Source organism: Sycon ciliatum, chromosome 6, assembly GCF_964019385.1.
Source record: "Sycon ciliatum chromosome 6, ocSycCili1.1, whole genome shotgun sequence".
In the NCBI taxonomy this organism is placed as follows: Eukaryota; Metazoa; Porifera; class Calcarea; order Leucosolenida; family Sycettidae; genus Sycon; species Sycon ciliatum.
Genome location: NC_088648.1, coordinates 14108177 through 14124518, shown reverse-complemented (window position 1 = coordinate 14124518; position 16342 = coordinate 14108177). Strand labels below are relative to the sequence as shown.

Sequence of the window (16342 nt, the reverse complement as noted above, 5' to 3'; positions counted from 1 at the left end):
ACAAGCTTCTTTATTTACATGAAAACAAGTTTTGCTTATGGTGTTTGTACTGAGTGCGCAGCTTACTCTATTTATTGCGTTGATCATTATTATTATTATTATTATTATTATTATTATTCAAGGGATCAGTCGGGGAAGTGAATTGCCTGAAAAGAGGAAAAACGCCAGACCCACCAGGACTCGAACCTGGGACCCTGCTTGTCATGAGCAACGCTCTAACAACTGAGCTATGGGACCAGGCTGAACTCAGAAGGCGCTGACAGGTTTTTCACTCCAAAGGCAGCTCACAACACGTGCCACACATACTGATGGCACTTGGGTCTTTTTCCCTCCCCCAGGGGACCAACCACGGTCAGTTTCTGGAAACTACCAGAGGTGAAAGAAAGTGATTAAATTTGGAAAGGATGGGAGAACTTCAAATTCAAGGGATCAGTCGGGGAAGTGAACTGCCTGAGAAGAGAAAAAAACGCCAGACCCACCAGGACTCGAACCTGGGACCCTGTTTGTCATGAGCAATGCTCTAACAACTGAGCTATGGGACCAGGCTGAACTCAGAAGGCGCTGACAAGTTTTTGACTCCAAAGGCAGCTCACAACACGTGCCACACATACTGATGGCACTTGGGTCTTTTTCCCTCCCCCAGGGGACCAACCACGGTCAGTTTCTGGAAACTACCAGAGGTGAAAGAAAGTGATTAAATTTGGAAAGGATGGGAGAACTTCAAATTCAAGGGATCAGTCGGGGAAGTGAACTGCCTGAAAAGAGAAAAAACGCCAGACCCACCAGGACTCGAACCTGGGACCCTGCTTGTCATGAGCAATGCTCTAACAACTGAGCTATGGGACCAGGCTGAACTCAGAAGGCGCTGACAAGGTTTTCACTCCAAAGGCAGCTCACAACACGTGCCACACATACTGTTGACACTTGGGTCTTTTTCCCTCCCCCAGGGGACCAACCACGGTCAGTTTCTGGAAACTACCAGAGGTGAAAGAAAGTGATTAAATTTGGAAAGGATGGGAGAACTTCAAATTCAAGGGATCAGTCGGGGAGGTGAACTGCCTGAAAAGAGAAAAAAACGCCAGACCCACCAGGACTCGAACCTGGGACCCTGCTCGTCATGAGCAAGGCTCTAACAACTGAGCTATGGGACCAGGCTGAACTCAGAAGGCGCTGACACGTTTTTCACTCCAAAGGCAGCTCACAACACGTGCCACACATATTGATGACACTTGGGTCTTTTTCCCTCCCCCAGGGGACCAACCACGGTCAGTTTCTGGAAACTACCAGAGGTGAAAGAAAGTGATTAAATTTGGAAAGGATGGGAGAACTTCAAATTCAAGGGTTCAGTCGGGGAAGTGAACTGCCTGAAAAGAGAAAAAAACGCCAGACCCACCAGGACTCGAACCTGGGACCCTGCTTGTCATGAGCAATGCTCTAACAACTGAGCTATGGGACCAGGCTGAACTCAGAAGGCGCTGACAAGTTTTTCACTCCAAAGGCAGCTCACAACACGTGCCACACATACTGATGGCACTTGGGTGTATTTCCCTCCCCCAGGGGACCAACCACGGTCAGTTTCTGGAAACTACCAGAGGTGAAAGAAAGTGATTAAATTTGGAAAGGATGGGAGAACGTCAAATTCAAGGGATCAGCCTGGTCCCATAGCTCAGTCGTTAGAGCATTGCTCATGACAAGCAGGGTCCCAGGTTCGAGTCCTGGTGGGTCTGGCGTTTTTTTCTCTTTTCAGGCAGTTCACTTCCCCGACTGATCCCTTGAATTTGAAGTTCTCCCATTCTTTTAAAATTATTATTATTATTATTATTATTATTCAAAGGAACAATAGGGGACGTGAACTGCCTGAAAAGAGAACAAATCGCCAGACCCACCAGGACTGGAACCCGGGACCTTGCTTGTCATGAGCAATGCTCTGACCACTGAGCTATGGGACCGGGCTGAACCTAGAAGGCGCTGACAAGGTTTTCACTCCAAAGGCAGCTCACAACACGTGCCACACATACTGAAGGCACCTGGGTCTTTCTGCCTCCCCCAGGGGACCAACCACGGTCAGTTTCTGGACCCTATCAGAAGTGAAAGAGAGTGATAAATTTATGAAAGGATTGGGAGAACTTCAAATTCAAAGGAACAGTAGGGGAAGAGAACTGCCTGAAAAGAGAAAAATTGCCAGACCCACCAGGACTCGAACCCCCCATAGCTCAGTGGTTAGAGCATTGCTCATGACAAGCAAGGTCCCGGGTTCGAGTCGTGTTGGGTCCTGCCCCAAAGCATACTGCTGAGCCCCCACACCTGGAGGGCCTGCAAGCCTTTAAGTGCCGTGTCCACCGTCACCACCAGCTGCACCACTGGAGCTGGGCGACTGAGAACCTCTAGCAGACCTCTCACGCCCACCTCAGCCGTAGTGCACACACTACGTCTGAGACAGTGTCTTTATTGAAGTTTTGTCGCTAGCTTATATACTCTCCCTCGCTCTATGTTGCGGCACAGTAGCTCGCTTGTTCATGTAATAGCTGGCCTACTGTAACAATTATGACTTTGCTGGCCAAATAGCTGAGGGTGCAGTCACCTCACCAATCATCTCATATTTTCAATGTTCCTTTTATATTACTTTAACAATTTCGCAACCTCTCTCTCCCTCCCTCTCTCTCTCTCTCTCTCTCTCTCTCTCTCTCTCTCTCTCTCTCTCTCTCTCTCTCTCTCTCTCTCTCTCTCTCTCTCTCTCTCTCTCTCTCTCTCTCTCTCTCTCTCTTGCTCTGGCTCTTGCTCTCTCTCTCTCTATCTCTCTCTCTCTCTCTCTCTCTCTCTCTCTCTCTCTCTCGCTCGCTCGCTCTCTCCCGCTCTCTCTCTCTCGCTCTCCCTCCCCAACCACTCTTGGTGCGTCTAGGTGGCTATGAAGTCGAGACCCTAGGTCGGCGGAGCTCCCTAAACCTCGCCACCACTGCCACGATTCAGGTTGTGCGTGCTTCCCCTAGCTGCATCTCATGTTTGGCAATAAATGGTCTTTGTAAACAAAACAAAAAACAAAAAAAGCGACACACGGTTCACAATATTCCTCATGTTTGGGACATCCTCATGCACAAGTAGTACCTTGCACGTGCACTGCACGTGCACCCAGGGTCGAAACTGTACTCCATTTGTGTATGTCGCGTGTCGCATGTCGCAAAAGTTGAACTTTCTTCAACTTCTGCGACAGGTGCATTGCGACAGCTTGCGACAGCTTGCTTGCGACAGCTCGCGACAGGCAGTTTCTTGTCGCAACTGTCGCAAATCGCGTGTCGCGTCGCAGAAAGTTGTATTGTGAATCGGGCTTTAACTTCTTGCGACGCAACATGCGACTTGCGACACATGCGATGAGCTGCGACAGCGACACACGGTTCACAATATTCTTCATGTTTGTTGCGACATCTGGATATCCTCATGCAGGTAGCAACAAAAGTGCATATTATACCCCATAGTATGTACTCTTCGTGGCAAGAGTCCATTTTGTAAGCAACTGCCTGGATTGCATTGGTCAGTGCATGCACGCCATGCAGCGGTCGGATGTACAAGTTCCTGCATGTGTACCATACGCCTGTAGGGAGTAGTTCCAGTTTCTGCTGATTGCTGTGCTCTCCCTCCCCGTGCAGTTCAGTAATCCTCACGTAGTATCAAAGATCATGTACATCGTGTTCTCTCCCCTCCCAGCCCCCCCCCCCCCTCCACCCCGTTTACTCGAAAATTATAATAGTATCATTTTATTGGGTTGTCATCCCGTTTGAATGTGTGAAGTAAAATAAATACCAACCAACCAACCAAACAGACATACATTGTACATGTACAGAAATAGGTTGCAAAGATGGTAACAATGAATTAATGCTAGAAATAGTGATACTTCTTGCTAGTAAAAAGAGGAACAGCGCTAGAGGGAAGTCAAAGGGTGCAACAGTAGGAAATGTGGGCAATCTTACCATGAACATACTCTAGTTCAAATGTTACCAATAGTGGAAAGGCAATATCAGCAGCAGCCTGGTCTGAGATGGCCTTTGTGACCGCGTATTGTGGTTGCGTCCAGCGGGAAATTTCAGGGACGAATTTATCTTGTCAAGCATCTGCTGTGCAATCGATCCTGGTATTTTCCAAAAAAATGGAAAAGGTTTTCGGACTCGCGTGGAGAGCCAAGGGTTAATTTATATGAAGAAAAGAGGACCAAAGAGCTACAAAGTTACGTTATAATATCCACAAACATCGCCAGTTACTTTACGGTCACCTCATGCGATAACACTACACGACACAGACCAACGATACTGACGTTCTACAACTAACTGGCAATCAACTATGGCACATCTCGGATGCGCACTCCAACAGCCTTTCAACTTGGAAGGTTCTAAGTTATAGAAATAGCATAAGGAGGTGAAGGTTAACGCAACCAAGACAAGCACCAGCTAAAAGTCTCAGCTTTGAAGGACGTTGGTGGATGTACATGTACATGTATGTCGAGGACTATGCCGGTCGGTAAGACTATGACAAAACGGTCAAACCACGATTCAAGGACGCAACCCAGATGTGCTAGAGCTGATTGGCAGTTATGTGTAGAACGTCAGTACCGTTGGTAAGTGTCGTGCAATGTTATCGCATGAGCTGACTGTAAAGTAATTGGTGTTTGTCAATGGATATTATAGCGTAACTTGTAGCTCGTTGGTCCTCTTTTCTTCTTATAAAATGTTTTTGGTTTTTTGAGTTTGGACTTCTCACTCAGATTAAGAGGACATGAAACCAAGAGTGCGCAGTTTCTGACCTTACTGCATGGATATCTATCACGAACTGATTTCTGGATTGCATCATAATAATAATTGGTGCATACAAAACCGCTGGCTGTGGCATAGTGGCAAGACGTCCCCATTTATCGCCTATCCGCGTTTTCGCACGGCTAAGAGAAAATTCAAATTCGGTCACATGATGGGTACTCAAGTCAAAGTTCCCCTGAAAGGCCAATACTTGCAACACTTGAAAATCGCGAATAGTACTTTTAATGTCCTTATAGATGTATGCAAGATTTAGAGGAACGCAAACATCGATCCTGGGCTGGTTCTCTGCGAAGCGTGGAATATCGGCCATTCCTTCAAAAACCACTCCTTCCGGTGAGTCGACTCAGGAAATGGTTGACGGTTGTCGAATTCCGCAGTACATTTCAAAGTTAACTACTACTTTTTATGGATAAAAAGAAAGGACAAAACGAGTTATTGTTTTATGCGTCAGATGCACCATAGCGTCGATTTCATCCAAATTCAGTGCGAAATTTGCAGATCCGTAAAGTGCATACCTAGTGCGTACACTGCAGAGTTCTAGTTATCACGAGGGAGACCTGCTTGAATTCTGCTGGAACGAACGTCTTCATATATCTATGCCGTTGGCTTCCCTATCCTGTCACTGATCGTTCATTACACAATTCCTCGCATTCCGCGACGTATAAAATTAATGTTCCCTAGTGTTGCGCGAAGACCAAAACATGGATGCGGAACATGCATTTAATTTTTTTAAATCTAACTACAACAGGGTGTGTAAGTGGGAGACTTCAAAACATACTTTGCTCAGTGAAATGTTGCTATGGCAAATTTGCTAGTTTTGGAGATATCGCGATGACAGGATTATCGGCCTGTCAGATCTATATCGGCCTATCAGATGACCAGACTGCTGCACATTGCACACACAGAACTATCATGCTATCATCTATAAAGCAAAATATCAAAGCCATCCAGCAGCGGCTTGGTACCGGTCTACCCCGGAAAGCCGCCCACTGCAATCTCGCCGCTTCTACCAATGCAACGAGCAGAGCGCATTCATACGTTGCCTTGACTCAATCCAAGTAGTGATGTCTGTTAGTTACCTGAGGGAACAAACAAGAATGTGGCAGCGACATTGAACAGAAGAAGAAACTATTAGGGTATTATAGGCTGGGATAGATTGCACAGGATTGAAATAAAAGAATCAAAAGCTCATAATGTTCCGGCTGTATATATTTGTCTTCGTCTTGATACCTTGGCGTTTTAATTTTCAGGCGAGTAATACAAGACATAGGAAGAGATCTACTGCACAATGAACAATTTAGAAGTATCGCGATTTGAGAGCCAAACGCCAAGTTAAGCTGGAACCTCTTTGTAATTTTTGAAATATACAGAAGGGATTCAAAGAGCAACTGAGGAAGGCGATAGAGGACACATTCGATCCATGTTCCTCTTCCACATGAACACTGGCTTTTCAGGCTTAGAGAATTTTCCAAAACGCAGTTAGTGGGAATGTGATCTAAGTTATTTTCCACGCTTACCGTCTGTTGGCAGAATGGCATGCAGACTTTGTGTGTTGCTCCAGGGAAGACCTCGTCCTTCTGATCACTGGATAGAGTAGTTGCAGTGAATGCACCATCATCATCTATGCTCAGGACATGGCCAGCGTTTGTACCATGCAAGAATATACTGCGAAAGCCCTTCTCTGGTTCGTTTGCCAGAGACTGGGTCAGGATTTGCTGCAGGCAAGGAATGTCCATGGACGCTGGCAATCGACTGTCAAAACCGATTGTACATCGTTCGAAATGAGTGTGGTAAGTTTGATTCATATCTGGTTCTCGGTGAATGAAGTACTTGGAACCGTCCGGTCCTGGGCAAGTGCTCACTGAAAATGTAAACAGATACGGAAACAACAAGGCAACACGGTTTACGGCTTGTACACAACAAATTAGGTAAAAAATCAACATTAAATACTCCTGTGATATTTAATGTATGGTGAATTTTCAGGAGGTTAGTGCGAGTGTGGCCCTATCTCTCTCTTTGTCTTTCTCCATCTATCTACCTCCCTTTAATCTCTATCTCTATCTCTCTATCTCTCTATATCTATTTTTATCTATCTATCTCTATCTATCTCTATCTATCTATCTATATCTATCTATCTCTATCTATCTCTATCTCTCTATCTCTTTATCTCTTTATCTCCTATCTCTCTATCTACCGTAAAGTCTTGTATAAAAGGCTTCTATGACTTTCTTGGTGAAAATTTTGCAGGCTTCTATATGAGACAGGCTTCTATACAAGACAGGTATTTCTATATATGTCAACCCAAAAATCCGGCTTATGTGTGATTTGATGGGCCCAAAATTGCGGCTTCTATTCGAGGGCGGCTTCTATTCAAGTGCGGCTTTTATACAAGACTTTATGGTATCTATCTATCTATCTATCTATCTATCTATCTATCTATCTCTGTCTCTATCTCTATCAATGGATATAGTGTTATGTTTCAGATACTTCAGCGAACCTGCGGCATGGAAAGCCACGTAACGACCACTGGCAGTTGGATCTCTTGGTAATGCAAACAGCAATAGGGACACGAGATGGAAGTTGCCGATCGTTATAACCGGCCAGCGTTCCTATTTCCTCCTCTCTATCCCTCCACAATTACTTTGATTTGCAATTGATATTTTCATGCAGTTTTTTCCAAAAACAAGACAGTACAAATACTTACGTTGTTGACACAGCGGAAGACCTTCTGGAGTCTTGAACTCTTGCCATTCATTCGAGACACATCTGGCTTGTCCAATGGCCATGTAACCGCTATCGCAAAGAGGATAGCCCGCCTCAAGATGTGCAACCTTGCGCATTACGCCATTAGGAATAGTAGTTTCAAGGCACTCGGCCGCTGTAAAAATGATAAAAAATGACAGAGTTTAACTAATCTGGAAGAGCAAACCTTTATGGACTTTATGGATAGGTGTGAATAGAATCATGCGGTCCAAATGACATGAATTCAGGAACCTCCCTGAATGAAAGTTGAAGAAAATGCTTCGTTCGTCTATTTCAACCCAATTTTCGTGAATCGCACGACATAAAGCTACAAGCGGTGTATAGAGCAATTCGGGCGCTCAGCACAGCAGCCCTTGGTCGATAATTGAGGTAGAAAAGAAAACAGGCATAGTAACAAGCATAATATTATTATCTTGATCAGGAGCGTAGCGTAGCCCTATTCAAACTGCTTTAGAAGGTCATGTGACGCCATAATTATAGTGTACAAAAGTCCCTATTTTTAATTTTTGCAGCCAAGGATACTGGCTCATCCAGCTCCTTTTGTTTTGAATTTTTCTGTAAACAGCACTCTCAGAAACGAGTCTCATTCAGTAGACTACATGTACATTATACATCATTCTCCTTTGATCTTAAACTACAGTACATGTACCATCGGTTGGTTCTTGCACACGTTTTGCAGGAGGTTACGACATTTAGACTTGCAGACAAACCTGCTTCTTTCCCTCGAATTGCAGGGAGCAGCAAGTTGGACCAAAACCAGCGCAGTTTAGTCATTTCACACCAGGGCGCAGTAAAACACCAGTATTTGCTACCCCCTGCTTCACGTTCACACTCGCTGATAAGACAAATTCACGGTTCACGTCAGATTCGGCTGGAGGCGAAGTTTTCCGCATCCATAGGAACGCGACCACCCTTCAAGGATCAAGGCAAGCGTCACATGTATCTGCTTCTGAAAAACTCTGGCTGAATCTAGCGCAGTTAAAGCACGCTGACTATGGCAATTTCAAAAACGAGGGAAGGAGCCGGTTTCAAAAGGTTTCATCGACATCGCTTCTGCCAAGCTAAGATGATGAGATCTAACAACGTAGCAACAACTAATGTTACATGTACAGTTCTGGCAACTGAAATCCGACCCCCGAACGTTATCGCTAACATCGCAACGATCCAACGCGCAATTGCAAAACTACGAAATAGAGACCGCTAGAATGTGAACGCACGGCCCAGGGGATCGGATTTCAGTTGCCATCGATGTAGCTGTCCACAGCGTTAGTTTGTGTGCAATAACCGTAAACGTGCACCGTTTTAACAAGCGGCAGGCTGTAGAAAGTCGTGAGCAGCATCAGGATCTATTGCAATTGACATTTCCGCGGAGAACTCAACCAAATAATTATAGGAGCAATGCAACACTTACTTTCACAGGAGTAAGTGCCTTTCTGGTTTTGACACCGAGTTCCATTTGGACACAGGTTAGCGCCTCCATTTGTACATTCATCAAAATCTAACAAACCAATCAGAAGCGTACAGACAAGCGCGATTCGGTATGCTATCAAACTGCCACTTCGAAGTAGTTTTTCTCACTTTTAACTTAAAAGTTATTTTCTAGCTTTGAACATGGGCTTGGATAGGTGGGCTGGTTACCTGGTCCAGGGTACTCGTACTATCCCGTGGGTGCAAATACAGCCTACCAGCTGAACAAAAAGAGTGTTCGTACAAGAAATAACAACAGATGTTTTCATGTACGGGGCAGAGTGCAAGAACATTCCAGAGCGCTTCAAGATTCACGCGTGGGCGAGCAGCAAATGCCACCTACATGTGCTAGAGGCTATTCACATTGCCAAGTTATAGCCACAGCTTTGTACAAAGAAGGAATATGTTAAAGAGTGCTATTTGGACTTCCCGCCTCCATGTTATAGCTTCTGTACTACAATGTTTGGCATGACTCACACCATCATGTGTACTGGTTCGAGAAGTAATGGTACGAAAGGCCTCTTCAGGTTTACAACCTGCTTCGTCTTTTTTCTCCTTCCAGTTTTCTGTTTATTTACCGGCACGTTCGGGCTCTCCACCCTCTCCGTGAAAATAAACTGAAAACATATTGTGCTAATAAATAGTAACATAAATTACTAGATCTAACCGAGTATGGCCGTCTTATAGTTCAACTCAAAGCAGCCACGAAACCATAAAAGGTAGGCCTTCCATATAAAGGCTGAGCAATGGTGTCCGAAAAACGTTTCACATAAGTCTCAACGATATTTAAATTAAACAACAATGTGAGTTTGGTCCTGCCATAATTTGCAACGATAGTATTTTCGCGGAAGACGGTCATGTTTCCAAACCAAGTTCAGAGGCTTACCTTTGGCACAAATGAAGGGTTTAGGTTGGTCAGTTAGCTCAGCCGTGCTATTGTGGGTAGAAATGTTGAGAACAGCTTTATCCCGATAGTTGTCCAGCCAAATATTTGTTATACCTCCATCTAGTATAGATTGCAGTGCGCCCTGGCAGTCAAATGACGAGAAAATTACATTCATAGTTTTTTCAGAGCGCATATTCACAATTTCAGTCGTTTTTGTCACGCAAAATACAAACTAGCAGTAGTAGATGAATGTGGCAGCTGTGAGTGCGTGTGAACAAAAAACTGGTGAGTGCGTATTATTTACGTTTCTTTAAGCAGTTGCAGGTATTGGAAGCTGTATATATTCGCACACGTGACCCTGTTCTATGCAAGCAAAAAGAAAATGTTGTAGCACTCACACTTTTTAAATAATACGCACTAACCAGTTTTTTGTTCACACGCACTCACAGCTGCCACATTCATCTACTGCTACCATTCTCAGATACACTGCAAAGGTTCACACCACACGCGCTATGCATAACCGCTAGCTGTGCTGCATTCTCACACTTCTTTTCATATTACTCTAGCTATATAACTGATTCTTTTAGTGATTCTTACTATGTGACGATGTTCCACTGATGATCGTCACACGAAAACGTTCTGGAATTGTTTCATGTTAATTGTTTATACATGGTTATGAGTGCACAATTGATATTTTTCATTGCTATTTTACGACTGTTGTCTCCTCGTCGGTTATTTAAAATACAAACTGTTTTTTCTTACAATCGACGTTGAGATAACAACACACTGTCTCACATACATGTTTCCACAGGTGACTTTCTCCATAATTAATTTTGTATGAAGAAATGAGGACCAAGGAACTACATGTTCCACTAAAACGTCCACTAAAAGCGCCTGTTACTTGACAATCAGCTCATGCGATTACATTGCACGACACTGACCGACGGTACTGACGTTCTACACCTAACTGGCTAACAGCTCTAGCACATCTCGGATGCGCATTCCAACAGCCTTCCAACTTGGAAGGTTTTCCTGGGTCCTCATTTCTTCTTATAATAATAATAATAACTTTATTAGGATGACCCAAAGGCTGACCGCCTATCGTGGGGTCCGTCGCATTGAAGGATGATGGTACAAGAGTGTACAGATTGGGAAGGGGGGGGGGAGTACTACGATGAACAGGGTTACCAGCGAGTAGACATGAATACTGACAAGAATGTTTGCGCAGCTCTTTCTTAAATACATGGACAGAAGATTCCGAAGTGAATGTGGGTGGGAGACAATATATGAATTAGTCTTTGGCTCTCCATAGGAGTTCAATAACGGTAGTTACTAACATTTCCTTTCTTCTATTCCCTATCGTGATGTATTATCAAAATGATGATCATCAGAATAAAACGTTCTATGAAATCTCTAGAAACACTTTTTATTTTATTTCTATATTGCCTCAGTAGCAGTCAGCACTAGAGTTATAAAATATTATTATTTTTAGTAGAAAGGAAAAGGACATATGGAAACGAGTTAAGATTATTTTTAGTGTTGGCTAATATCCAACAAGTGTGCGCTCGTGCCCATTAGAAATCTCGGATCAGCAAATCCATGCTAGCAAGAGTACATAAACCCCAGGGGGTTATGTACTATTGATGCTAGTGACTGGCGTTATAAACAGTCATCACACATGAGGACGCTTTAAGAGTGCATCAACTGCGGCTGGTTGCATCAAGCACATACATGCGAGAACGCTAGGTTTTACGCTTTATATTCTTACATTGTAGCATTCGGACTTTCTCAACCGGTTATGATCTTTCATCTTCAGTAGCCGTAAGTCCTGCCCACGACATACAGCCCGGGTCTCTCGGTACGTCAGTTCGTTTGTATGGATACTTATGTTATATCCGCCGCATAAACCTGTGGCGACAAAATAACACGAACATAAGGCATTCTTCAAGTTATGGAGAGTGCGTCACTATGAGCATAGAACTGCCCACCAGGTCTATAAGGAACCCTAAGCCACCATACACGTTAGCTTTGGAATCCTTATAAAGCCACAAATCAGTTTACGTTTAGAACCCTAAGCCACCATCTACAGTTAGTTACAGGGCCCTGAAATGCCATGGCTAGCTGCACTCTAGTTAGAGAGCCCTTAACCAGCAAGTAACACACGCCGTACACCAGCACCGGAAGCCAAGGGCTGTGGAGCTGAAACGTGAAGTAGGTTCACGAATTTTAACGATCATCAGACAGCGACATTCATCATCTACTAAAGGATTTGGGTGCGGGATTAGATATGAAGTGATTGTGGTGAAGTAAATACGTATGTGCGAGGTACAAACGTCCTCAGACCCACTAAAATCTGGCAGATTTCCTCCTCTGTGCTTCATCCATTCGTGTTTATTGCACACATGCAACATACATGTCAGTCACATTGCTGTGTCTTTCTCCTCATATTAATTTTGTATGGGAACAGAACTAGCAGGTTCCTTGCTTATAAGTCATCCGAAGCCCGGGTTATAATTATATTAATCATTGAGCATATGCGCAAACAAAGAAAGCAATTACACCTACCTTCGCATTGATAACCGCCGTTTGTATTCTTACACGTATATCCACTGGGACAGAGGTCTACGCCGGTAGTTTTTGCCTCTTCGCATTCATTTCTCTCTAGAATACAAAAAGTGCAAGATATGCATATCGTTAGGTTGGCCATGTTCATTGGAAATCACATTATCGCCATCAGATCTCAAGTTTTGGATGCGACCATTGAAAACGGTTTCATGCCAGATGGGCATCCGCTTTTTAATTTGAATCTCTATAATTATAGGAACAGAAAGCCTTCAATAAGCCAAACTTCAATGTGAAAAATAGCTATCCCAAGTCTAATCAGCACAGTTTCCCACGATAATATGAGTTATGACATAGCGAGGAGGTACACCTACCTTCACATGTGTAACTTCCTTTGGTATTCTCACACGTGTATCCATTTGGGCACAGGTCTACTTGCCTAATATCCGCATCTTTGCATTCATTAAAATCTAAGAGACCAATACAAATAGAACGTAACTCGGATAATGAGAGAATAAAATATAATCATAGAAATCACATGGAAACGAGGTATGAACCAACTGTCCACGACTGTAACAAGATAATAGGCAGTCAGAAAGTGTAAGAACAGCACACATCACTGACATGTTACTAGACATTCAACGCCCTGAGACCTAGCTCTAACACTCCTCCAGTGCGCAAACCAGCAGCCTTCCACCTTGGACGGTTCAGGCTTCTATCTTAATGAAAACATCGAATAAGGCATATTTTTTGTAAGGCTGGTAACCTGTATTCCAAATAAGTTTGTTATATCAACGTCAAATTTCATCGGCTTGAATGTGAAAAGCCGCGTAATTGTTCTGCGCATTCTGATAGTTTGCGCACACTGGATATTCCGCTGCGCAATCTCAACCTGACGGAACTTTCCCCCAGTTTTAACCTGCCCTAGAACCATAAGCAGCTCTTTTATGCTGTTATAGGTTTATCTTAAATCCGGACGACTGACGGTGTTATTTCTTTTTCAAATAGTGAAAATAAATCGTGATAATGACTGCTTGTGCATTCTGGGAATTTTCAGATTGCCCACACGGATTCACTGCACTGGTCATGTTTTGAACGAAATCCACAGTTTGCGCCACAGATTGCACCCAATACGGATTTTCTGTGGTCCTTATTTTTTATTCAACGCAATCCACAGATTGCGCCCCAGATTGAATTGCTGTGCTCTTCACTGTGGTTTTCAACGAAAAACCCAAATCGCGCCCCAAACCGATTCGCTGTGCACTTCATGTTTTGCAACGAAATTTAAAGATTGCACCCACAGATTGCGCCTCACATGGATTCCAATTGCTCTTCAGGTTTTCAACAATATCCACAAATTGCATTACCTACACATGTCAATTTTGCACCACGCATATTTGGGTGTGTTCCTAGATGTCTCACAGTAGCTCAGGGACACGGATTTATCGTGCCAGATCTCGTGCCACACTTACTTTTGTGTCACCCCAGGCAATTCGGAATCTTTACACTAAATTTTCAAGATGCCAGTTTGCCTGAGCAATCTCCAAGAATGCAATAACTTTGAGAAGAAAGACACTTCAGTTGTTCGAGAGGCTAAAGTGTGTCCTTCTCAATGTTATTATACCAACTCTCATTTCAATTGCCTCTCAAGCAAGCAAGGTACTGGTCACGTTCAAGCATAATCTCGATATTAATTTGCCATCATTTATAAGTGTACTTGGTGGCCCTGGGAAGTGGATTTCAAACATAACAAAGAACTCGAAAAAAGTAAACAGATTTCCCCCTTCCTCATCTCCGGCTGACTTCTGACACACAATCTCACATTTTGGTTCGAAATCAGAGGTAAAATAGGCCGGGGCCCCGATGTGATTTGCAACAAACTTCATCCTTGATGGGTCATGTTCAGAAAGCAAATGCGGAACTCTTACCTTTTGCGCAGATGAACGGTTTAGGCTCATCAGTGGGATCAACCGTGGTGTTGTAGGTGGAAATGCGGAGAGCACTCTCGCTACGTAAGTTGTCCAGCCAAATAACGTCTATGCCTCCAGATTGGAAAGGTTCTAGTACACTCTGTCCATCAAAAAAGACGAAGAAACTTTGAATAGCTACGAACGTTTTCCACAGAGTTAAAGATGGTCTGAAGGGGGGGGGGTGCACAATTAAACCTTCTCTGATGGGTTTACAATGGCGGAAACATCTGTCAAAAGGAATACCATTTCAATTCTAAGAAACCAGTTTTTGCTTTTGTGGAAATTGTATGTTGTCGGCCAAAGAGCGCAATGGTGGTGGTGATTAAGCCAACGCAGCATTGTCAACGTCTGAAAGCTGCTGCTTTCTGTCCTATTACGTATTACCAAGAGTACATAATCACCCAGAGAGGGTGCAACGCCTGATCCAGCTCTGCATAGGGTACTAGGGTCTAGGACTAGCGCAATCGGATCTTCTGATGTCATGCGTACCCTCCACACAAGCGCAAGGCCGGTCTGGAGGCAGGGCTTCGTTGTTTTTGATCCGAGAGTACCCGCGACTGCCCGGGTTCCCCTCAGATCTGTATGGTATTATGACGTAAAGATCCGATTACGCTCGACGAGGACCCTATGCAGAGGTGTATGAGGCGTTGCACACTATTGGGGGTTATGTACTCTTGGTATTACTCCCCACTAATGATCTGAAACCTAGAATCGTTCGACAAAACTTACGCTGTAACATGCTGACCTTCGCAATCGATTGTGATCTTTGATCCTGATGAGCGTTAACTGCTGCCGAGAGCAGACCGATCGAGCAGATATGTAATCCGTCGGATCCAGATGGATACTGATGTTGAATCCGTTGCAGTATAATTCAGAAGCTGGTTCAAGAAAACGAAACAAAAATGGTAATTTTCGATTTGCGCAAAAGTACATTCATTGGACGCACTGCGGTTTTTGGCAAACAGAAAAATCAACTATAGAATAATTTTTGAAGCTCGGATGTTGATCCAATTAATGTAGAAACGAAAAGTTAAGAGTAACTCTCCACCACTGTAACTAGATACTATATACAGTCAGAACGTGCAGCAACTAGGCACACAACTGACAGTGTACGGAGACATTCGACGACCTGACACGTGACCTAGCTTTAACATATCTCCATAGCGCTAACAGTGACAGCGTTCCAAGTCGGACGACTCTTGGTTAGCGCTATGTTAAAGCTAGGTCATGTGTCAGGTCGTCGAATGTCTCAGTACACTGTCAGTTGTGTGCCTAGTTGTTGCACGTTCTGACTGTATAATTATAGTATCTAGTTACAGTGGTGGAGAGTTACTCTTAACTCGTATCCACGTGTCCTTTCATTTCTATTATAGAATAATTTTTGCTTCACGATATCAAACTCTATAAGAGCGAAACAAACCAACGTGACCTCGAGGAATTATTTCCGAATAAATGTTTCGGAATGACGCAAAGTGCAGATCGCCTGTTCAGGGTTTCACCACTTGGAATGACGTGCATGGGGTATATGTTTTGATTAAAGGGATTGCAACGTCTATTTGGTGGACAGGACAAAGGGAAGGGAATTATGTAAATGTACATGGTGTGGGAAGACCGGAGAACCAAGCACAATGAACCAAGTGATTTTAAGCAGCTCCTTCTCAACAACATTGGCATTTATCAGGCTGGCCCTGATATTGTGAGGCTGTAGACCTGAAATTCCGGCTACAATCTATTCAGAACTCAGATGGTGAGCCAAGGAAATTAGTGTAACATGGAAATTGTGGGCACAAGTTTAGTTTCTGGTATATTTGGTGGACTCGATCGCATAACTTGTGCCCACAATTTCCATGTTACAAAAATTCATTCACTTAATCTCACCTTTAATTTCCTGTAGT

At 43.8% G+C, this 16342-nt stretch overlaps 1 protein-coding gene across 1 annotated transcript; it reads right to left on the bottom strand.

The window, feature by feature from the left end:
• Positions 1–5741: 5741 nt before the first annotated feature.
• On the bottom strand, positions 5742–14930 carry LOC135820063 (fibulin-1-like). The gene is made up of 10 exons (XM_065333368.1): positions 14832–14930; positions 14406–14547; positions 12852–12947; positions 12481–12576; positions 11684–11823; positions 9916–10057; positions 8974–9060; positions 7504–7677; positions 6317–6660; positions 5742–5878 (listed from the first exon to the last, which is right to left on the bottom strand). Exons 1-10 carry the CDS (start codon positions 14928–14930, stop codon positions 5849–5851), a joined length of 1350 nt encoding a protein of 449 aa, XP_065189440.1. The 3' UTR covers positions 5742–5848.
• Between the last annotated feature and the right edge of the window lie 1412 nt (positions 14931–16342).